Here is a 23,746-nt window from a genome sequence, read left to right on the forward strand (position 1 = left end):
TTGCCTCCTTCTCTGGATCATTTTTAGTGTTTCTTTATTGCTTTCTAAGTACTTTTGAGTTGCTTTCATTAGTTGCTTTTGGTTTTTAAATCCCGAGCACTTTACATTCCTTTATTGAGCTTTGTTTTGTTTCCATTTGTACTTAGTCATTTTCTACTTATTCAAATATATAAAAATCCAGCACTTTGCTTATCTTCCCTTTGCCTTTACTTTATTTTTAGTTAAGAGAGTTGTGTTTTTGGAGGAAAGAGCACGTGACACTCCCCCTTGCTTGAAAGAGAAGGGCGAAGCTCTCAATCCCGATAAAAACTCTCCGTTAGTTAACTTTTGTTTTTCACACATGCATTCCACATTCAACCATTTTACTTGCTGTATTTTCTTCAACATGTCTTTCTAAATTCCCGTCTCTAGCCCAGTTATGGATAGTTAGCCTTTATTTTCTAAAAAGGGTTGCTAAGAAGTAGTGTTTTTGCTTTCCATTCATTGCTCAACATGTTTTCCCAAAAAGTTAGGATTTAGAGAAGGCCACTGTAAGTCTTAACAAGTCAATACTGAAAAGGTTGCTTATTTGCATTGTTGAGTGGTTAAACCGAGGAGAGGAGCGCCTTAGACATAAGGGTTCCGCTTAAGTAGCCTAGACATAGGACCTTAACCCGAGGTTGCGACTATTTCCATCCTAAAACTAAGATATCTCTCATAATAGACATATTAGGGAATGTGTTAGGACTTTGAACTTGCTTAGACATAAGTCAAGTGAGAAGCGTAGTCGTTGGTTTCTAAAGTAAAATGCATATTGTCCTTAGCATGTCCTTGATTCTTTGTTGGCTAACTTGAAGTAATTCGGGCTAGGTTTTATCATTATAAGTCCAAATCCCAAATCCAAAACCATTATTTGTGACCATTTCCCATTTTACAAGAATCACTCATTTCAACATTCACTATTTTTTAAAACTTTAGAGTTTGGAAATTATTTAGAAGTCCTTGAGGATCGATACTTGGATACTCCATCCATTTTATATTACTCTGACAGGTGTGCGCTTGCATCTATATAATTGTTACCACGCTTAGTGCGTGCGTTCAGCATAAACGCCCAGTCAAGTTTTTGGCGCCGTTGCCGGGGACTTTAGTTTTAAAATTATTTTCAAATTCTTTTAGTTTTTATTTTTGTGAATTGCTATTGGGTGTAATTTCCATCCACCGTTTTTGTTCTATATTTTTGGTCGTTTATCTCACAAGGGTAAGTTAAAGTGCATGAGCACAAGATCTTTTCTTCTACCCCTTGACCCTGAGATTGAGCGGACCCTTCGAAAAACTCGAAATGAGCAAAGACTTCGAAAACATCTAGAAAAGCAAAAAGAGAGAGAAGGTGAAATCAGTCCTGAAAGTGAGGTAGAGAGTACGAGCACATCAATGGCAGATATTCCACCTCGTGATCCGGTTGATCCACCTGCTGTTAACGGTAATATGAGGGATCATGCGAGAAATGATGAATTCAACCATATCCAGATGGCGGACAACAGAGACGTGGCAATGTGAGAATATGCCGCCACGGCTTTTCAGAACTTTGATTCAGGGATAGTCAACCCTATCCAAGCCCACGCAAACTTTGAGCTTAAACCAATGATGTTCCAAATGTTGCAGACAATTGGACATTTTGGAGGGCAGGAACATGAGGATCCACATGATCATCTGAAATCATTCATTCAAATTGCAAATGCATTTCGATTACCTGGTATAACAGACGATGCTCTGAGACTAACACTTTTTCCATTTTCTTTGAAGGACCAAGCTAGAGCATGGCTCAATGCATTTCCACCGGGATCCATCACCACATGGGGGTCGTTAGTGGAGAAGTTCTTAACAAAATTCTTCCCACCTACTCGCCACGCTGATATCAGAGAGGAGATCATCTCCTTTAGACAGTATGATCGTGAACCTGTTCACGAGGCGTGGGAAAGATTTAAAGAACTAATCAGGAAATGTCCGAACCATGGCTTGCCGACATGCATCCAGATAGAACATTTCTTTAGAGGTTTAGATCATCCTACTAAGATGATGCTAAACAATGCTGCCAACGGAGCCTTTACAAAGAAGACATTCAACGAGATAGTTGACATCCTAAATGACTTAGCTTCACACAACGAACTATGGTGTTCGCAAAGATCTAGGGCAGCACCAAAGAAGCAAGATCCAGCTGGAGTTTTGGCTCTGGACATTGCGACCTCGATGCAAAAAGAGATGGTTACAATGAACCAGAGGCTGAAAGAGATGGCGTTGGGAATAAAAAATCCATTAGCCACACCGATACAACCTGTGCAGTCAGATTTTTGCACTCCTGCCCCTGTTTGCCAAGTCAACGATCTCATTTGTTCATTTTGCAGTGAAAACCATATTTATGATAATTGTCCACATAACCCTGCTTCTGTTTTTTATGTAGGACATGGGAACAATAGGAACTTTAACCCATATTCGAACACCTACAACCCAGGTTGGAGGCACCACCCTAATTTCTCATGGGGAGGTCAAGGAGGTTCGAGCGGTTTTAATCAAGGACAGAGCCAGCAGAACAAGCAGCCCTATGTTCCACCTACACAACAATACATCCCGCCACCGCAACAGCAGTACAATCAGAGAACACAGACTCCACCAGTTCAAAATAACAACTCAAATCTTGAGAATATGATGAAGGAGTACATGGCCCGAACCGACGCAGTGATACAATCCCAAGCGGCATCAATGAGGAATTTCGAGACCCAATTGGGACAGCTCGCCAATGAATTGAAGAATAGACCAGAAGGTTCTTTTCCAGGCCATACTGAATTACCAAAACGAGAAGGGAAAGAACAGTGCAAAGCTGTCACCCTTAGGAGTGGACTGGCATATGATGGACCAACAATGCCAACAACAGATGTACAGATTCCGTCCACTGAACCAACTGTAAAGATACCAGAAAATCCAACAACACCAAAAAAAGAATATATTAGAAAAGGTAATGAGGACACCCCGAGTGTTCCTCCACAGGTACAACCTTCTTTTACCCCTACTCCCCCGTTTCCACAAAGATTAGTTAAGAAAAATAATGATTCCCAGTTTAGAAAATTTTTAGATATTTTAAAACAATTGCATATAAATATACCATTAGTAGATGCTCTAGAACAGATGCCAAATTATGCTAAGTTTTTGAAAGATATAGTTTCTAGGAAGAAAAAAATAGGAGAGCATGAACTGGTAGCCATGACAAAATGTAGTAGTGAAGCTGTAGGCAGCCCGCTACCCATGAAATGTAACGATCCTGGCAGTTTTACCATTCCATGTTCCATAGGAGGAAAAAACTTAGGAAGGGCATTATGTGATCTAGGCGCTAGCATTAATCTTATGCCATTATCAGTTTTCAAATCTTTGGGTTTAGGAGAAGCTAGACCTACTACGGTTACTCTCCAACTAGCAGATAGATCTATCATAAGACCTGAGGGAAAGATAGAAGATGTTTTAGTCCAGGTGGACAAATTCATTTTCCCTGCAGACTTTATCATTCTAGATTGCGAGGCAGACTTAGACGTTCCCATTATTTTGGGAAGACCATTTCTAGCCACTGGGGATACAGTTTTTAATGTGAGGAAGGGAGAAATTACAATGAGGGTAAATAATGAAGAAGTTAAATTTAACGTTCTAGACGCCATGAAATTACCAGGAGACTTTGAAGAGTGCTCTGCTATAAATAGCTTGAATCCTGTTATGTTTGATGAGTTTTATGACTTGTTAGTTACAGAGATTGAAGAAGAGCTTGATAAGATGGCAGAAGGACCGGAAGATGTGACCAATCCTGTTGAAAAAATACAAAAAGAAGAATGCAAGTCGTTACTTTCGTCCATAGTGGAACCACCCACTTTGGAGCAGAAGCCATTGCCGTCGCATTTGAAATATGCGTATCTAGAGGATAACGACACTTTACCAGTTATTATAGCTTCCAATTTATCACCTACTAATGAATATTCTTTATTGCAGATTTTGGAGAAACACAAAAAGGCCATTGGATGGACGATAGCAGATATCCGAGGGATAAGCCCGGCCTTTTGCATGCACAAAATTCTATTGGAAGAAGATGCTAAGAACTCTATTGAGAGTCAAAGGCGGTTGAACCCGAAGATGAAAGAGGTTGTAAGGAAAGAAATTCTTAAATGGCTTGACGCCGGTGTTATATACCCAATATCCGACAGCAGCTGGGTAAGTCCAGTACAGTGTGTACCAAAGAAAGGGGGTATAACCGTGGTGGCCAACGAGGAGAATGAGCTCATCTCAACCCGAACTGTGAGCGGGTGGAGAGTTTGCATTGACTATCACAAACTCAACAAAGTAACAAAGAAAGACCATTTTCCTCTTCCGTTTATTGACCAGATGCTCGACCGTCTGGCAGGTAAGGATTTCTATTGGTTTTTAGATGGATATTCGGGTTATAATCAAATTACTATTGCTCCAGAAGACCAGGAGAAGACAACATTTACGTGTCCGTATGGTACGTTCGCTTTCAGGCGAATGCCCTTTGGACTATGCAATGCACCCGCGACTTTTCAGAGGTGTATGATGGCCATCTTTTCTGACATGGTAGAAAATATTCTAGAAGTTTTTATGGATGACTTTTCTGTTTTTGGAAATTCTTTTGATGCATGTTTAGTTAATTTGGAGAGAGTATTGGAGAGATGTGAACAAACAAACCTTGTCCTAAATTGGGAGAAGTGTCATTTCATGGTACAAGAGGGTATTGTTTTGGGTCACAAAATTTCCAAGCAAAGAATAGAGGTAGACCACGCTAAGATAGACATCATTTCAAAGCTACCTCCTCCTACAAATGTCAAAGGGATTAGAAGTTTTTTAGGGCATGGGGGATTTTACTGCCGCTTTATAAAAGACTTTGCTAAAATTTCTAAACCCTTGTGTCAATTGTTAGAACATGATAGACCATTTGTTTTTGATGATGACTGTTTAAAATCATTTGAAATGTTGAAAGTTGCTCTAAGTTCAGCCCCTATAATTATCGAACCTAATTGGGATTTACCTTTCGAGCTCATGTGTGATGCCAGTGATTATGCAATAGGAGCTATGTTAGGACAACGTAAAAACAAGATCTTGCATCCTGTGTATTATGCTAGTAAGACTCTGACCGGTGCACAACTCAATTACACTACTACTGAGAAGGAACTGTTAGCAGTTGTGTTCGCCTTTGATAAGTTTAGGTCTTACTTGATAGGCACAAAAGTCATTGCTTTACTGACCATTCTGCTTTAAAATATTTATTTGCTAAAAAAGATGCTAAACCACGTTTGATACGGTGGATTTTGTTACTTCAAGAGTTTGATATTGAAGTTAGGGACAGGAAGGGTACTGAAAACCAAGTTGCTGATCACCTGTCTAGATTGGAATCCCCGCTCTATGATGATGGAACTGTTATACGTGAACAGTTTATTGACGAGCAACTCTTGCGAGTTGATTCAGTTCCGTGGTATGCCGATATAGCAAATTATTTGGTAAGTCGAATAGTTCCTTATGAGTTCAACAAGCAACAGGTAAAGAAATTTCTAAATGAAGTTCGATGTTATCGTTGGGATGAGCCTTTTTTATATAAGCTAGGACCTGACAATATCTTACGCAGGTGTGTCGCAAAAGAAGAGCACGAGGCGATATTAGACGCTTGTCATATGTCTCCATATGGAGGACATTTTGCAGGACACAAAACCGCAGCCAAAGTTTTGCAAAGTGGGTTCTTTTGGCCCACTCTGTTCAAAGATGCACATAAGTTTGCCCAGGTTTGTGATAAATGCCAACGGACAGGTAATATATCTAAACGCCACGAAATGCCTCAAACTCCGATCCTGGAGATTGAAATATTTGATGTGTGGGGTATAGATTTTATGGGTCCATTTCCATCTTCTAATGGTAAGCTTTATATATTGTTAGCAGTAGATTATGTTTCGAAATGGATAGAAGCCATTGCAACTGCTACCAATGATTCTAAAGTTGTCATTCGTTTTCTGCAAAAGCACATTTTTACGCGTTATGGAACCCCGCGTTGTCTGATAAGCGATGGGGGGCTCATTTTGTGAATAGGTCTATGCAAAAGTTGCTGACTAAATACAATGTGCGTCATAGGGTTGCAACAGCATATCATCCTCAGTCGAATGGGTTAGCCGAAATATCTAATAGGGAGATAAAAAACATTTTAGAAAAAACTGTAAATCTCAACTGTAGGGATTGGTCTTTTAAGCTTGATGATTCACTTTGGGCATATAGGACAGCATTTAAGACTCCCCTCGGCATGTCCCCCTATAGGCTAGTTTTTGGAAAAGCATGTCATTTGCCTCTTGAGCTAGAATATAAAGCATTTTGGGCTACTAAGAAATTAAATTTTGATTTGTCGGCTGCAGGTGAAGCGAGGAAGTTACAATTGTTGGAATTAGAAGAACACAGGCACTTTTCTTATGAGAATGCTAAGTTGTTTAAGGAAAAAACTAAACAGTGGCATGATAGGCGTCTTCGGCCGAACAATCTTCAAGAAGGTGATCTGGTTCTGTTATTCAATTCTAGGTTGAAACTTTTTCCTGGGAAACTTAAGTCTAGATGGTCTGGTCCCTTTAAAGTTTTTAAAGTCTACCCATATGGGGCAGTGGATCTAGTTGACTCTAAGGGAAGTATTTTTAAAGTAAATGGGCAGAGACTTAAGCCGTATTTTGGAGAACCAGTGGATAGAGGAAAAACCTCTATTCAACTTTCAGGTCAATAAATTTTTGCGAAAAATGTTTTTTTTCCTTCTTATCCGTTTTTGAAAGAACAAAAGTAAAAGAAGGAAGTCTTTGTATCTTGTATTTTCTTGTTGTTCAATTATAAAGTTTTTAATAAGAATGTTTTTGAAAACGTTGAAAAAACAAACAGAAAGAAAAAAAAACGTTGAAAAAAAAAAGAATTATGCAGGCGCCTGGCGCCTGCCCTTTGCGAAAATAAATCACGCAGGCGCCTGGCGCCTGCCCTGTTTTTCCAGCAATTCGAAAATATTTTCCTTCTCGGTTTGGGTTTTAATTTTCGATAATATGGGCTTTATTTTGGGTCAAACATTAATCCTCTATGATTTAACTTTAAAACTTCTCTTCAAACTCAAATTTTGTTTCCCTAATCGTATTTGGAATTCAAACTTATTTTTTTCCTTTTAGGTTTAGGAAACCTAGTTGAACTTAAATCTCAATCCCTTTCCATTTAGGATTTAGTTTGGGGAAAGCTTTAAATAGACCCATTGCCTAAGCTTTACAACTCCACCAAAACCCACACAACTCTCTTCTTCCCCTTGTTTTTCCGGAAAAACCCACTCCCTTCATCACCCTTGTTTTCGATTTTCAGCCACCAAAAAGAAGAAGAAATTTCCAGCATTTGCTTACATCTATGGCTTCTTCTTCTCAACATACATCACTTCCTACCTCTTCTACTCAAGCTCCAAATGCCACAAGCATTCCCTTTCCACCATTGGAGAACTTCCAACACCACATGGTTTTAGGTTCTAGGCTAGCTGCTGTTCGGGGAGGAAACCCGCTTCAAACATTTGAATGTCCTCCATCCCAAGCTCCTACACAACATCCTATAATGAGCCCACATGGTTATGTTAATTTTCAGCAACTACCCACCCTTAATATACCTCAAAACAGTGAGTTTAGGGCTGAAAATCCTCAACAACTTCCTCCAATGATCAATCCAGGTATGTACCAACCGTTTATGTTTAACCCGGTTCCTTCCTATCATTTTCCCTTGTCCCAAATGCAAATTCCAGCTAGTGTTCATCCTTATGGAATGCCAAATCCATCTACTCTATTTCCTAGCCTTCCACCTTATTATGGAATGGGTCATTGGGTACCTCCAACCAATTATGGGATGCTTTCACCTAGGGTTCCCCCACCACCTCAACTTCCATTCCTAGAAAGAGGACCTCAAGCACCACAATTGAACCCTAACATATTGAGTACCTTTAACATGGGACAACTAACATCCTTAGAGCCTCCTAGGATGCCAACCCCAACCAATATGCCAATGGATGCAGGAGATGACCATGGAGGAGAGCAAGAGAAGAGCCATAGCCATAGGCTAGAGCCCGGGGTTTCGATAGGGCAAAAGAGGAAGGGCAAGGAGGTGATGACAGACCCAGAAATTGAGGAAGATGGGAGTAGTAGGCGTCTGACGCCTAAGGATTCATCTATGGAGAACAGGGACGAGGAGCAGTTTTATTCATCTCCATTGATTATTACACCGGAAGATGGTAATGATGATTTTCTACTGGTTTCACGAGGCCATTGTTCAAATATGCCGGAAACAGAGGATACCGACAACGAAGTGGTGAAAACAGATACTCAGGAACCTTCCCCATTGGATACACCTACAGAATGAGCATTTTGTAGTCACCAAGAGTTGCCTACTAGGGCAACTGGATCTACTCCGTTGGCAACGGATGAGTATGTCACACCGATGGCCACTCTACCAGGGGTAAGGGATGCTCACACTATTCCTTCTAATGCAGTTAACCCGCTTGGGTGTGATACAGGTAGATCCAAGGTTGGGGAGAATAGTACTCAAGAACCTACCAGTGAAGAAGATCTTGAGGACACGCAGACGATAAGGGAAATGTTTCAATACAAGAGGCGGGAGAAAAATAGTTCAAAACGTCGTGCAGTTCAGGCTAAGAAGCCGACAGTGCCCATGAATGAACCTAAAACGAGAGCTGCGAAAGCTAAAGCAGCTGAAGCTAAGAAGAAGGTAGTGGCACCTGGGCCAGTTGATACAATTGAACTGGACTTGTCTGAGGGAGAGGAGGTCGAGACGAAATGGAACGCGGCAAATTTAGCCACTCGAACTTCATTAATGAAATCCCGTAAGATTATGACAGAATTGGGATTCGATCTCACTCTAGGAGATGTGCCTGATGATTGGAGGGAGACCGCTAGAGACAAAGAATGGAGACCACTCATTCAGCCCATACAATGTGAGGCTGTGGAGTTAGTCAGAGAGTTCTATGCTGCTGTCCATCCCCAGTCACATATAGCCATAGTGCGTGGGAAGGAAATACGGTTTGATGCCACTCAGATTAACTACACCTTTAACATTAAGAATATCAGAGATGCTGTGGGCAATAAGATGTTAGTGACTCCGACTCTGGAACAGCTTGATGAGGCTCTAGAATGTGTTGGGAAGCCCTCTGCCACTTGGGATTTGACTACTCATGGCAAGGTACGACTAAAACCCGAGGATGTTTCCCTAGCTGCTGCAGGATGGTTATACATAGTCAAAAACAGAATTCTGCCAACGGAGCATGATGAGCATGTCACTCAGGATAGGGCACTGCTGGTTTATGCCATGCTAAAGGGCATAGATGTGAATTATGGAGAATTGATCAATACCAGTATCCATGAGTGTGCCCACCGGACACGTGGTAAGCTTTATCACCCACGTTTGGTCACTTCTTTATGCTTGCGACAAGGTGTACAGCTCCCTGAGGATCAAATTAAGAGAGATGCCCCAATTGTGGAAGAGAAGAATATTCGGCGTATTATCGCCCATGCGTTACAAAGAAGGGAAGGTACTGGGATGTCTCCTACATCGGAGATCCGTCGTCTTCGAGAGGAGAACCAACAGCTGCGAGATCAGGTTCGAGAAGTCGTGCAACATATCTACAACTTGAGGGCTTCATTGGATTTTGCGGTTTTACCTTCATGGCCTCCAGCACTAGCTGCTATCCTTGGTCATCCATCTTCCAGTACCGACAATGATCCTAGTCCACAACCTCCGACTTCATGAAGGGGAGGTTCCTTCTTTGCTCTTTTTTGTGTTTTATTCTTTTGGTTAATGACGTAGTTTGCATATTCTAGCATTACTACGCATTTTTTTGTATTGATTATGTTTTGAGCTCAGTTGAAGCATGAATAAATTAGTATCGTTTATCTTCTGATCACTTAAAGTATGCCTTCACTTATCCTTAGTTTAGCTTTTCACATGCCTATTTTGAAGCATCTGTGCTGTGCATGTGATTTCATGTCGATGATGATTATAAGAGATTTTTGAGTTTTCTGTTCTATGTCTGACTAAGCTTTGAGCTATTTCCTTTGTTTATGTGATAAACTCATTTTCTTTTATGTCTTTTTGATCTTTACAAACTTTAAGCTTTTTCTTTGCCCCTATATAGGAAGTCCTTGTCCTTTTTATTGTTAAGACTTTTTCATCCAATGCAAAAGTCTTTTCCCAGTGAGGACACTGTCTCTCTTAAGTTTGGGGGGACAGTCGTTGTGTCAATCATTGTTTCAGAAAGATAAAGTGTTATTTATATTTGAAAAATCATGCTATTTTCTTTTGAAAAAGAGTCAGTTGGAAAGAAAGAAAATGTTGAAAAGCACTTAGCTAAAAAAATAAAAACGAAAGAAAGAAAGAAAAAAAAAGTTGCAAAAGAGTAAAAAAGAGTCTTTGTCAGAGAAAATAAGAGTGGGGAAAAGACTTGTGTTGAAAGAAAAGAGTGGTAAAAACAATGAGAGTTAAAGAAAATGTATTTATGATTTCCGAGTCCTACTATAGACACCCATTTAGTTTTAGGTTGGGTGTTGACTTTGAAAATAGCAGTAAAGATGGTGATAAGTGACTTCGTGTTTCTCATTGTCGTCGTTTTATGACCTAGCTGTTAGTTCAAAGTCTTTCTGCGAGTAGCTGTGGTTGAAACCGATGTTAGTGTGTGGAAACCTCAGGGGCTAGTAGCCGGTCTTTTAGATGTAAAAGTCTTAATGTAAGGAGGGAGTGTACAGATTCCTTAGGGGTATTTGAAAACGTTTTCTGTTTTTGAAAGGCAAAAGGATTTTGAAAGAGAGTTTTTATCATTTCAAACTTGGTTTATAGTGACTAAGCTTACAAAGGCAATAGAATGGTAGGCTTTGACATCTTTTCCTTGAGACAATTTATGATTGAACATCTCGGTTGCTTTTGCTTTTCCTTGTCCATGTGTTAGAAAGCTGATTAAAGTTGCTAAGTTTTGCTTGAGGACAAGCAAAAAGTTAAGTTTGGGGGTGTGATTACGCTTGTTTACATGCGTAAAAAGAAGGTTTTAGATTCTGTTTTTACTATGTTTCAGCTTTGTTTCGGATTTTTCTCGGTCGTTTGAGTTCCAATATATTATGGTTTGTGGTTGGCTTATATTATATTTATGACATTTTAGGACCATTTGGGAGTGGAAATTAATCAAAAGAAGCAAAAAGACGAAAAAACATCATGGGAGGCGCCAGACGCCTGGGAAGCCTGCAGAAAAACTGGTTTTCTTCCAACTTTGCCCTTAATGAAACGCGTCTTCCAATGCGTTTTGGTGGTTCCAACCGATGCATACGTGTAGAAGAAGTGTTCCACTATCAGTTTGAGCACGATTTGGTCAGTCAAAAGAGTTGGAAATAGGTGATTCACCATCGTTTTAGGACCTACCTAACCAAGTCTGCACAGCTATAAATTCCAGCAACTTCTCCACCAAATTCATCAAGCCTTGCCTCCTTCTCTTGATCATTTTTAGTGTTTCTTTATTGCTTTCTAAGTACTTTTGAGTTGCTTTCATTAGTTGCTTTTGGTTTTTAAATCCCGAGCACTTTACATTCCTTTATTGAGCTTTGTTTTGTTTCCATTTGTACTTAGTCATTTTCTACTTATTCAAATATATAAAAATCCAGCACTTTGCTTATCTTCCCTTTGCCTTTACTTTATTTTTAGTTAAGAGAGTTGTGTTTTTGGAGGAAAGAGCACGTGACACTCCCCCTTGCTTGAAAGAGAAGGGCGAAGCTCTCAATCCCGATAAAAACTCTCCGTTAGTTAACTTTTGTTTTTCACACATGCATTCCACATTCAACCATTTTACTTGCTGTATTTTCTTCAACATGTCTTTCTAAATTCCCGTCTCTAGCCCAGTTATGGATAGTTAGCCTTTCTTTTCTAAAAAGGGTTGCTAAGAAGTAGTGTTTTTGCTTTCCATTCATTGCTCAACATGTTTTCCCAAAAAGTTAGGATTTAGAGAAGGCCACTGTAAGTCTTAACAAGTCAATACTGAAAAGGTTGCTTATTTGCATTGTTGAGTGGTTAAACCGAGGAGAGGAGCGCCTTAGACATAAGGGTTCTACTTAAGTAGCCTAGACATAGGACCTTAACCCGAGGTTGCGACTATTTCCATCCTAAAACTAAGATATCTCTCATAATAGACATATTAGGGAATGTGTTAGGACTTTGAACTTGCTTAGACATAAGTCAAGTGAGAAGCGTAGTCGTTGGTTTCTAAAGTAAAATGCATATTGTCCTTAGCATGTCCTTGATTCTTTGTTGGCTAACTTGAAGTAATTCGGGCTAGGTTTTATCATTATAAGTCCAAATCTCAAATCCAAAACCATTATTTGTGACCACTTCCCATTTTACAAGAATCACTCATTTCAACATTCACTATTCTTTAAAACTTTAGAGTTTGGAAATTATTTAGAAGTCCTTGAGGATCGATACTTGGATACTCCATCCATTTTATATTACTCTGACAGATGTGCGCTTGCATCTATATAATTGTTACCACGCTTAGTGCGTGCGTTCAGCATAAACGCCCAGTCACTAGGCTAGCTTCGAACAACAATCGAATATGAAGCTTTACTTGTCAGAATATTGGTGGCCTGAAGTATGGGAGTCAATTATCTCCTCATCCTTAGTGATTCCTAGCTCATTGTTAACTAAATAACTGATGATTATCGGGCTAAAGATAGTCGGATTCGTTAATACCTAAGCAAGGCTCACGAGCTCCTCGCTAAGTTCAAAGAATACGTTATATGACCGGTACCTTGCTCTGAAAACTCAAATGCAGACCCCTTAGTTCATCTGACATATTCATACGAGATTGCCTTGCCAAGGTTAGTACTTGTCGAAGTCCTAATCGACCCGTCCATTGACCAAGTAGAATTGATGGACTAGCAAGTTGTTATGGAGAACAAAAGCGACCCGAAACGGGAATCGATAGTCGAGCTACAGGTTACGATTGGAGGGAAGCCCACTGGGCCACGAGGGGCTCGGTCCCGACCCGGTGCTCGGCCCACGGCCCTTCAGCGATCCTCCGTCTTCGATCCACAATTTCGCCCAGGCCCTCCAACGGAATTAGGGTTAGCTACGAAAGGTTCTGGAACAACTTCACTGCTATAAGTAGCGATCCAACCTTAGAGGTAAAGGCATCTAAAAGGTTGACGACATTTACGTTATTCACTTGCTATCTTAAGCATCGTAGCCCGTGTGACTAGAGTCACACCGGTTTAGCTCGATTTGGTTTTGCAGGTACTAGTCTCGAATCAACAAGTTTGGTGGGTGCGAGGAGGAGAACCGAAGGACCAAAATCCACGCATCAACAATTGGCGCCGTCTGTGGGGACGATATAGCAAAGTGAGCTTCGTCGAAGCGAAATCCCGATCCGAGGTGAAATTTCAATCCAAGGCGTGTAGAGTGCAGCGGCCGACCATTCAGGCGAGGTAGGACAAAGCTCTGATTATCGACTTGGTCCGAAAGTGACATGAATCCTGATGAGAGCCACCGGTGCTTCGAAAAGAAGAGCCTGAAAGAAGCGGCCGATCACTTAGATGAGGCAAGACCGAGCCCTGATCGTCAACTTAATCCGACCACCCTTGACGGGGGAGAACCAGTGTTGGGCCTGAATAAAGCGACAGACCTCTCGGGAAAGGCAAGGCCTAGCCCTGGTTATCGACTTAATCCTACCACCCTTGACAGGAGAGAACCAGTGGCGGGCCTGAGTAAAGCGACAGACCTCTCGGGAGAGGCAAGGCCGAGCCCTTGTCATCGACTTAATTCGACCACCCTTGACAGGGGAGAGCCGGCTGAGGAGGTAGAGTCTGTCCGTCTGACAGTCGAAGATCGACGGGTCAACATCGGAACCAAGTTGGGGAATGAGAAAAGAGAAAGCCTTATAAACTTCCTCAGAAGCAACGCCGATGTGTTTGCATGGTCACCGGAGGACATGCCGGGAATCGACCGAGGAGTTATGGTGCATCGACTCAACGTCGACGAGAGCTGTAAGATAGTGAAGCAGAAGCGTCGCGCGTTCAACCAGGAAAGGAACAAGATTGTAGCTGAATAGGTGGATGAGCTACTGAAAACAGGCTTCATTCGGGAAGTACATTATCCCCAGTGGATATCCAACGTGGTGCGGGTAAAGAAGCCAAACGGCAAATGGAGAGTGTGCATCGACTTCACGGACCTAAATAAGGCCTGTCCAAAGGATTCTTTTCCTTTGCCTCGAATAGATCAACTGGTTGATGCCACTGCGGGACATGAAAGATTGAGTTTCATGGATGCTTACTCTGGATATAATCAAATCAAGATGCATGTACCGGATCAGGAGAAAACCTCTTTTGTCACAAGTCGAGGCTTGTATTGCTACACCGTGATGCCGTTCGGATTGAAGAATGCAGGTGCAACCTACCAACGAATGGTGAATCGGATGTTTGCAGCCTTAATCGGCAAAAATATGGAAGTCTACGTAGACGACATGCTGGTAAAGAGTCGAAAGAACGAGCGGCACAAGGAGGATTTGGCAGAAGCATTCGACATTTTGCGAAAGTACAAAATGAAGTTGAATCCCACCAAATGCACGTTTGGAGTGACCTCAGGCAAGTTCCTGGGATTTTTAGTGCACCAAAGGGGAATCGAAGCCAACCTAGATAAGATTAAAGCTGTTCTGGAGATGGATCCACCCAAAACTCTAAAGCAGCTTCAGGGACTCAATGGAAGGATAGCAGCATTCAACAGATTCGTTAGCCGTTCAACTGACAAGTGCCTACCATTCTTCAAAATCTTAAGGAAGAAAGGACAATTCGAATGGACGGAAGAGTGTGAGGCTGCCTTTAAGGAGCTGAAACAGTACCTGGGGGCAGCTCCACTCCTCGCAAAGCCGATCGTGGGTGATGAACTTTACTTATACTTAGCTGTATCCAACACTGTAGTGAGTTCTGCGTTAATAAAGGAAGAAGATGGGTGACAGTCTCCAATCTACTACACAAGCAAAGCAATGGTAGATGCAGAACTTAGATACCCGCAAATGGAAAAGCTGGCATTGGCACTGGTCACTTCAGCTCGGAGACTAAGCCCGTATTTCCAGGCTCACAAAATAACTGTCCTCACCAACTTTCCCTAACGACAGGTCTTGCAAAAGCCAGACACTTCTGGACGACTGGTAAAATGGGCTGTAAAGCTCAGCGAATACGACATTCACTATAAGCCAAGAACTGCCATGAAAGGGCAGGCTGTGGCAGACTTCATAGCGGAATTAACACCAATAGAACCTCAAGTATATAGTATTGACCCACAAGTGGTCGAGGAAGAGCAACTCTGGACACTCTACGTAGATGGGTCCTCAAATTTTCGGGGATGCGGGGCAGGACTCCTACTAATCTCTCCAGATAAAGAAAGATTCGAATATGCGCTGCGATTCAACTTTCATGCATCCAACAACGAAGCCGAGTATGAAGCTCTACTAGCAAGACTAAAAGTGGCCAGGTATGTAAGGGTCAGGAACATACTGATACTTAGTGATTCACAACTGATTGTAGGTCAGGTGAAAGAGGAGTTCCAGGCTAGAGAACCGCGAATGGCGAAATACCTTTCACAGGTAAGAAACCAGCTCGACCAGTTCTCAAAATATGAGATTCGACAAATTCCACGTGCTCAAAACGTCAACGCCGATGCGTTAGCTCGACTAGCTGCGGCTTATAAAACCGACTTAGGCAGAACTGTACCGGTCGAGATTCTACTTGGGCCAACCATAGAAGCTCAAGAAGCCATGGATATCGACGATCAAGGGTAACCAGAAGAAAACTGGAAGAGCCTTTTGATCAAACATCTGAAAGACGGGATCCTGCCTACAAAAAAGTTAGAGGCCCAGCAGCTACAACGACGAGCGGCCAGATATGTGCTTAAAGACGACAATCTATACAAAAGAGGTTACTCATTGCCGCTTTTAAAATGTCTAACGCCCGATGAAGCCGACTACGTCATGAGAGAGATACATGAGGGTATTTGTGGAAGCCATTCTGGAGCACAATCCTTAAGTCACAAAATAGTTCGACAAGGGTACTACTGGCCGACCATGCTGAATGACACGAAGCAATTCACCAAAAAATGCGACAAATGCCAACGGTTTGCAACCGTACCTAGACAACCGCCAGAGTCTCTAACAAGCATAATGAGTCCTTGACCCTTTGCTCAGTAGGGAATAGACCTTATAGGGCCTCTCCCACTAGGAAAGGGCCAGACCAAATTTGCAGTAGTGGAAGTCGACTATTTTACTAAATGGGCCGAAGCCAAAGCCCTAGCGACAATCACCGAGAAAAAGGTCACCGACTTCATCTGGAAGAACATAATTTGCCGCTTCGGAATACCCTACACCATTATCAGTGATAATGGGAAGCAGTTCAATAATGCCGCCTTTCGAGGATTCTGCAGGGAGTTGGGCATTAAGCACATCTGCTTCTCGCCAGCACATCCGTAGGCTAATGGGCAGGTTGAAGCAGTCAACAAAATCATCAAAAGAACCCTGAAGACCAGATTAGAAAAGCTCAAAGGGTTGTGGGCAGAGGAACTTCCCAACGCATTATGGGCATACAGAACGACACCTTGTACTTCGACAGGTGAAACGCCATTCTCATTATCATTTGGCTCTGAAGCGGTAGTGCCAGTCGAAATTGGACTCCCCTCCCCAAGGGTAGAGTAGTTCACTCTACTTGACGACGACGAATCCGTAAAACTCAACCTCGACCTATTAGAAGAACATCGAGAAACAGCACGGCTACGAACGGCTGAATACAAAAATCGAATAGCTCGATACTACAACTCGAAGGTCAAGCAACGTGACTTCAAAAAAGGTGATCTGGTGTTAAGAAAGATTATGCCCAATACAAAAGATTCAACTAGCGGTGTGCTCGGGCCAACATGGAAGGGCCCATACAAAGTCACTAAAGTGGTACGGATAGACACTTATGCTTTAGAAGACCAACGGGGGAAGGCCTTACTACACCCGTGGCACGCCCGACACCTCAAAAGATACTACCACTAGTTCGACATATTTCTGGACATTTTTATGTTTCTCCATTATTTGGACCAACTAAGCTTATTCTAATAAAGTATTCGACATTCGATGTGATACTTGAGTTCTTATGTTCATTCTGAAATAAATTTCTGAAGCAGGGGGCATCATATGAATATCTACATATCTACGACCAATCAAGAAACTCAAAATTAGGACGGACCTAGAAGCAGGCCGATAAGCTAAAAGCCAATCAGTGAAACCAGGGAAAAGAATCCCGAGGTGCATAGAAAGACATGCGTACAGGCCCAGCAAGGTTAAAACAGAAAACAGGCAAGCGTAACCGATCAACGAAACCCACGGGTAGAAAATCATATGGCAAAAGCCAAAATAGGTTAAAAACCCGAGGGTGTTGATTTAACTTGGGGTAAGAAACCGGCAGAAGCCAAATATGTTAGAAACCTAAGGGTACCGACTAAACTCAGGGTATAAAGGCCATTGGCAAAAGCCAAGTGGGTTAGAAACCCGAGAGTAAACCCTGAGGTATAAAACATGGGCAAAAGCCAAATAGGTTAGAAACCCAAAGGTATCGACATTAGTTCTGTTAAAGTTAGATCCCAAGGCCAAAAGTAAATGGTTTAGACTCATATGAGAATAAAACAAGTCTCAGGAGACTTGATTATGGTCAACGAAAATTGGAAAAAACTTCCAATTCTTGAATAGTATCGACAAGTTCAAGGCACAAAATCAGTGGCAGGAACTAAGCACTAAAATCCAAAATTGGATCAAAAGCTTTTAGTAGAAGCCTTGTGCGTTAGCAATCTTCTCATTTTTAGCCACTGATATACAATGATCTCTTGGTAACGACAAGCGACAAATACTCTCAAAACAAAGATCTTTACACAATTATTCGTCTTCTATTTTGAGAGTGGGGGCCATTGTTATGGAGAACAAAAGTGACCCGAAACGGGAATCGATAGTCGAGCTACAGGTTACGACTGGAGGGAAGCCCACTGGGCCACGAGGGGCTCGATCCCAACCAGGGGCTCGGTCCCGACCTGGGGCTCGATCCTGACCCGGTGCTCGGTCCCAACCCGGTGCTCGGCCCACGGCCCTTCAGCGATCCTCCGTCTTCGATCCACAATTTCGCCCAGGCCCTCCAACGGAATTAGGGTTAGCTACGGAAGGTTTTGGAACAACTTCACAGCTATAAATAGCGATCCAACCTTAGAGGTAAAGGCATCTAAAAAGTTGACGACATTTACGTTATTCACTTGCTAACTTAAGCATCGGAGCCCGTACGACTAGAGTCACACCGGTTTAGCTCGGTTTGGTTTTGCAGGTACTAGTCCCGAATCAACAAGTTTGGTGGGTGCGAGGAGGAGAACCGAAGGACCAAAATCCACGCATCAACACAAGTTAACATGGCCAATTCGATAGACCCAATAAAAAGAATTTCTCGGAGGAAAGGTTCCACCTGGCAAGGTCGAAGCTAGGAAATTGAGCCGCAAAGCAGCTCACTACATAATACAAGATGACAAGTTGTACAAGTGAAGCTTCTCTCTTCTGCTCCTCAAATGCCTCGACCCTGATGAGGCAAATGCCGTCATAAAATTAACTGTATGGCAGAGTCCAAGAGACTTGACCACAACCGAGTATGACAAAAAGGTATTGAGGCTAAGAAGGCCGACCCGTGAAATAACAGTCGACCACAACAAGAGGGTACGAGGACTGTTCCACAAAAGCAGCCACCCATGGAATGACAAGTACTCTCAATATAGAAATCTTAACATTTTACTTATGCTCATTGGCTTCTATTTTGAGAGTGGGGGCTACTGCTATGGGAAAAAATACATAGATGTGAAGGGATGTATATCCCGGAGCGGAAGCGCACCGTTGTTCGTGACATTTGGGAAACAAAATAAAAAACGTTAAAGATGAAAATACAGAGGGAAACCATACCTTTGAAGAACGTTTCTTCGATAATTTTCCAACGAACACCACCAAACGGCCTTCCTTACTATTCTCTTGGGTTTCGAGAACACGCTTGTGGGAGCGTTTCTTTGGAATGTGAGGGAGAGTTTGAGAGAGATCAAAATTGAGAGAGATGGGAGTTCCATACTTTTTCTCTGTTCTGTAACAAATTGCAGAACCTTTCTGCAACCCATTTGTCAAAGAAAAAGAAGAATGACGTGGGGTAACTCCCCACGTCATACCAACTTCCGACTCCCCTGCAATTTTGCATGGGAGTTTAATATTAATATTAATATATATATAATTAATTAATTACTCATATTAATTAACAAATATTAATTAATTATTAATCTAATTAATAATTAATTAACATATATATATATATATGTATGTATATATATCAAATAATTAACACTTAATTATTTATCACATAAATAGAATCGTATTCTATAGTATTTCTCTCGTATAACCTATAATTTTAATGTACATCTTATGTGCATTAATTTTTAACCTATAGTTTTAATATGAATCATATTCATATTAATTTTATTTGAATCTCATTCAAATAATTTCTCTCATAATAGTTTTAATTTATAATTAACTATATATTATATTGTATCAATATACATATAATCCCTTAAGAAATTTGAACAGTTCAAATTCTTCCAAAAACTTGATCCTCTTTTTACCCGTTATGAGCTAGCAAGGGGACCTAATGGACGTACAGATCCGAAGCTCCAACGATAGGAGATTAATCGATCAAACTCATCGACTGAGTTAATCAACATTCGTTAACTACGGGTCACTCCACTAAAGACCCGCAGTTGCACTATTCTCACTGCAGAATGTTTTCGTGTCCATGGATATACGACCATAAATGACGAGTCAATCCTTCACGAGTGCTCGTAACTCAAGTTGGGTCGAATTACCGTTTTACCCCTAAGTTACATCTTACTCCTTAAATACCACTGCTCCTCTAATTGAACAACCCGGTTATGGACCGACCAATAACCGGAAGTCCCTTTCAGGCTGCCCTTGTTCAAGTCCCGGAGTCAGCATTTAAGGGAACACTCATCTACTCCCCTAAAGTCGGAGAGGAGTGAATTTCATCTTGTGAAGTTATGTTCCCAGCTCCCCACTTGGTCTCGTCCCCAAAATGGTAGGAATATTGAGTCGGCAACTCGGGCCACTCTCACCCATACAGATCAAAGGACGAGCCCTCATGGGCAGGAGTCCATAACTCACTCAGGATTGAGAATGAGTTGTTTGGTCATCCTAAGAAACAGCAATCTATTAGTTAACGGTGTTACATCTAAAGATTGGCTATTTCGTGGTCCGGTCTTATACAAACTCATTGTATAGAATACCCCCACTCGCATGTCTCCACACGAACGACCTGGATCGAGTCATCTGTAACCTTTACAGAGTGGGTCGTATCCATAGTGTTGCCAGGATAAGGTACCCAGCCTTATCCATATACTATAGACCCTTTAGGTTATTCACGGGACATTATCCACTTGTATGTCAGGGTATATCAAATATATACCTCGTATATCAGGGGTATATCAAATATATACCCAGTACATATACTGTCTCGGTTACACTAAAATAACCTCGGATGTTTATTTTATTGGATTTTGGACAATGCAATGCTATGAATTCAACAACAAATTTATTGAATAAAACTTTATTGAATATACATTTGTTTTTACACAAAATACAAACTACGAGTTTAGGGCAACACACCCAACAAGATGGAGGAAGCGACAGAAAGGGAGTAGAGAACGGGAGAGAAGCGTGCAGGTAAGCACTGAGGATCGACTCAGACCGACCAGGCCTTGGTGCTGAGGTGTTCTCGACCAAATGGCCGAGAACGCTTATTTGGTTCTCCTCGATTCATGTGCAGCGCAATATGAACCCTCGTCAGAACTCGACCCTCAATCCGACGTTAGGCCCATAACAAGACACATAGGTCCATAAGTTTAGATCTCCTAAAGATGCTAGGGTTCAACTTTGTAAACCCTAGGGAGATTAGGATTCGACCTCTATAAATAGGGAAATAAGCCACATCCTAAAGGTACGCCTAAACCTCCTACTCTCTTCAGTCGACTTCTCTGATATTAACTTAAGTATCGGAGCCCGTGTGACCAAAGTCACATCGGTCCTAGTGCTATTCTGTTTTGCAGGTCACGTCGATCTCGTTCATACTTTGAAGATTGGTGCAAATTTGGCGAAATCTCAAGAGACCAAATTTATGTATCAATAGTTTTCAACAAAATATTTTGTGTGATTGAAGCTCGTAAAACTAACAAAACATCGCGTTCCAATATTTGAGGATAAAAGCTAACGAACCCAGGTAGAAGGTTATAAGGACGTTCGCCAACCTGTGGCAACTAAGAGAGACTCAATCGTAAACTTATAGAGATTACGAAGTTCGAGGAGGTCGGCATCGGAGCAAGTCGAAGGATGTTTTTTTGGTTAATCTCGTCATGAGGTGGAGGCCTAACCTACCTCGAGTTGAATGGTTTCTTAGTTCACCTCATATGAATGAGTGTTGTCGGCATTATGACCTTTGCATGATCTAATGATCTTACCCCGACTCAGACGCCGACCTACTCATACTTTAAGAGTGTAAAGAACTACAAAAAGAAAAGGACACTAACCTATGGATTGACCGGACGAGGTTCTGATGCCTCGGATTCAGAGAGAATTAGGAAATTTTGAAAGCGTAAAAGTGAAAAGTGAATTCTTCTAGGTTATAGTAAAAGGGAGATTGATCTTAGCCGTGAGATAAAATTTAAATTCAATGGTTCAAATTCAATCCTGCCAAAAATTAGTGCTTGATTATGTCATCGCACGTCAACTCGCCGCCTCAATTTTCATAACATCTCAACCAACTTCTGTCATTCCATACCTTGACACATGGGAGCGCAAAAAGTACTTTACCAAGCCAACCATGTAACTCGCCAAAGTGGGAGCAAATGTTTTAGGCGATTTCTCACCATCCACGTGTTGATTTCATAGCCAGCAGTGATGAGTCTGCATAGTGACTCACTCACACACAAAGAGAATGCTTGCTCAAACCTCTGAAGAGATCGAGCTAGACTACTTAAGACGGTTGAGACTAATGTCTAATGCTTAGCTAACCATGTTCGTACTTCGACTGCCTGAGATATCAGCCGAGCCGACCAACATCTCGTACCTTGGTCGCTTGAGTTATAAGCTGAGCCAACCTATCCTAGATTTAGTAGGCGCAAACCTCTAACAGAATCATCGACAACATGTCACGATTCTTGGGGCCATTAGAGGATGGTTGGAAGCCTACCTGATAAATAGAGACTTCCCACCTCATTTCCAGGTATGCGAAACTGATTCACTCTGGAGTATAGATTTGACGACTACTGACTTGAACGTTAGAGTGGTAGCTCTGTTTTACAAGTCCCTCATTGATTACAGTTCAGCTCATCTAGGAAGTCGATTCATCATTGCCAACCTTGGCAGACTTGGTCAACTTCTTGATCAAACAAATAATATTAATTATTTTGGAATCTTGAGGCAAATTTTGAAGGAAAAGAATGATCTTTTTAGTTTTAAATTTTGATAATGATTTAAAAAAAATATTCTGAATGTAGATTAGAAAAAAAAAATCAAATTGAATTTAACTCAATTTTAAATTCGGTTCACACATTACTAACCGGGTTGAAAGTAGAATTTTCATTCTATGCAATATTTGTAATCTTATATTCTCAAAATACACAGAGAAGAAAAATATTAATAATTAATCGTAAATTTACAAATAAAAACATTAAAGAAAATAATTATACAACGAATCTTAAGCAACCAATTTTCACCCACCCTAATGAACAAGACTCATTGTTTGAACAATTTAACAAAAAATGGAGTTAGTTTTTTAGTACAAGATGGAGATTCAAACTCACGATGAGGTGGATCTTGACAAATTGAGCTATGCTTAGGTTAAATAGAGTTAGCTTTCTTTCTTTCCCTATATCTATAGTATATATAAAAGACAGGATCTGGAGAAACTTTTTTTACCGTTTTTGCCCTTCACTTTTAATACTTTTGAATATGAAGTTTGAGGCAAATTGGTCCTTTTACATATAGATTATTCAATTCATTATAATTATAATTATTTATCAAAAGATTTGATCGATCTAAATGCAGCTATAATTATTTCGTTATTAATTCAGGTGAGATTAAATGGAAATAAATGTTTAGATTGCAGAAACTCGCGTGATACACTTTTGATCAAATTTGATGTTTGAATTTGAAACTTATTCAAATTGGATCCTTTATAGATTTGAATTTGGCGCTTGTATCTTTATATATAGATTTTTCTTCATTTTTGAAAAATGTAAAAATAATCTCATTACTAAAGGAATTTTAAATTGAAAGTTTCAACTATTGTATACTTTCGTAAAAACAATCAAATGCATATTCAAGCTATTGGAAATAAAGCTTAGAAGAGTTAAAAGGTTCTTAAAAATAGACCTAAAATAAAATTAAAAAAAATTGTTCAAGTTAAACGGTAAAAATCAAATGATACTTTTTCTAAAAAAAAACAAATGATACTTTCGTAATAGATTAAAATGAGGATATTTGCAAATTGAAAAAAAATTAAAAATAAAACTAAATGATGCTTTTTATCCCAACAAA

The 23,746-nt window shown here is 40.8% G+C and overlaps 1 protein-coding gene and 1 non-coding gene across 2 annotated transcripts; one reads left to right on the forward strand and one right to left on the reverse strand.

Annotated features, from left to right (window-relative positions):
* Positions 1-1,890: 1,890 nt before the first annotated feature.
* LOC148210283 (small nucleolar RNA R71) lies at positions 1,891-1,997 on the reverse strand. Its single transcript, XR_015792514.1, has one exon. It is a non-coding gene; the product is annotated as a small nucleolar RNA R71 (small nucleolar RNA).
* A 13,088-nt stretch (positions 1,998-15,085) lies between these two features.
* LOC148210284 (uncharacterized) lies at positions 15,086-15,880 on the forward strand. The gene is made up of 2 exons (XM_088126265.1): positions 15,086-15,139; positions 15,218-15,880. Exons 1-2 carry the CDS (start codon positions 15,086-15,088, stop codon positions 15,878-15,880), a joined length of 717 nt encoding a protein of 238 aa, XP_087982391.1.
* The last annotated feature ends 7,866 nt before the right edge of the window (positions 15,881-23,746 follow it).

Source organism: Momordica charantia (genome assembly GCF_013281855.1).
Source record: "Momordica charantia cultivar OHB3-1 chromosome 7 unlocalized genomic scaffold, Mcharantia_2.0 BLBB01000007.1, whole genome shotgun sequence".
NCBI lineage: Eukaryota > Viridiplantae > Streptophyta > Magnoliopsida > Cucurbitales > Cucurbitaceae > Momordica > Momordica charantia.

Bases quoted from the DNA above. Each gene is read 5' to 3' on its own strand.
- LOC148210284 (XM_088126265.1), top strand. From the start codon at position 15,086: ATGGTAGATGCAGAACTTAGATACCCGCAAATGGAAAAGCTGGCATTG. The intron at 15,140-15,217 runs GTCACTTCAGCT...CCCTAACGACAG, and splicing joins AAAAGCTGGCATTGGCACTG to GTCTTGCAAAAGCCAGACAC.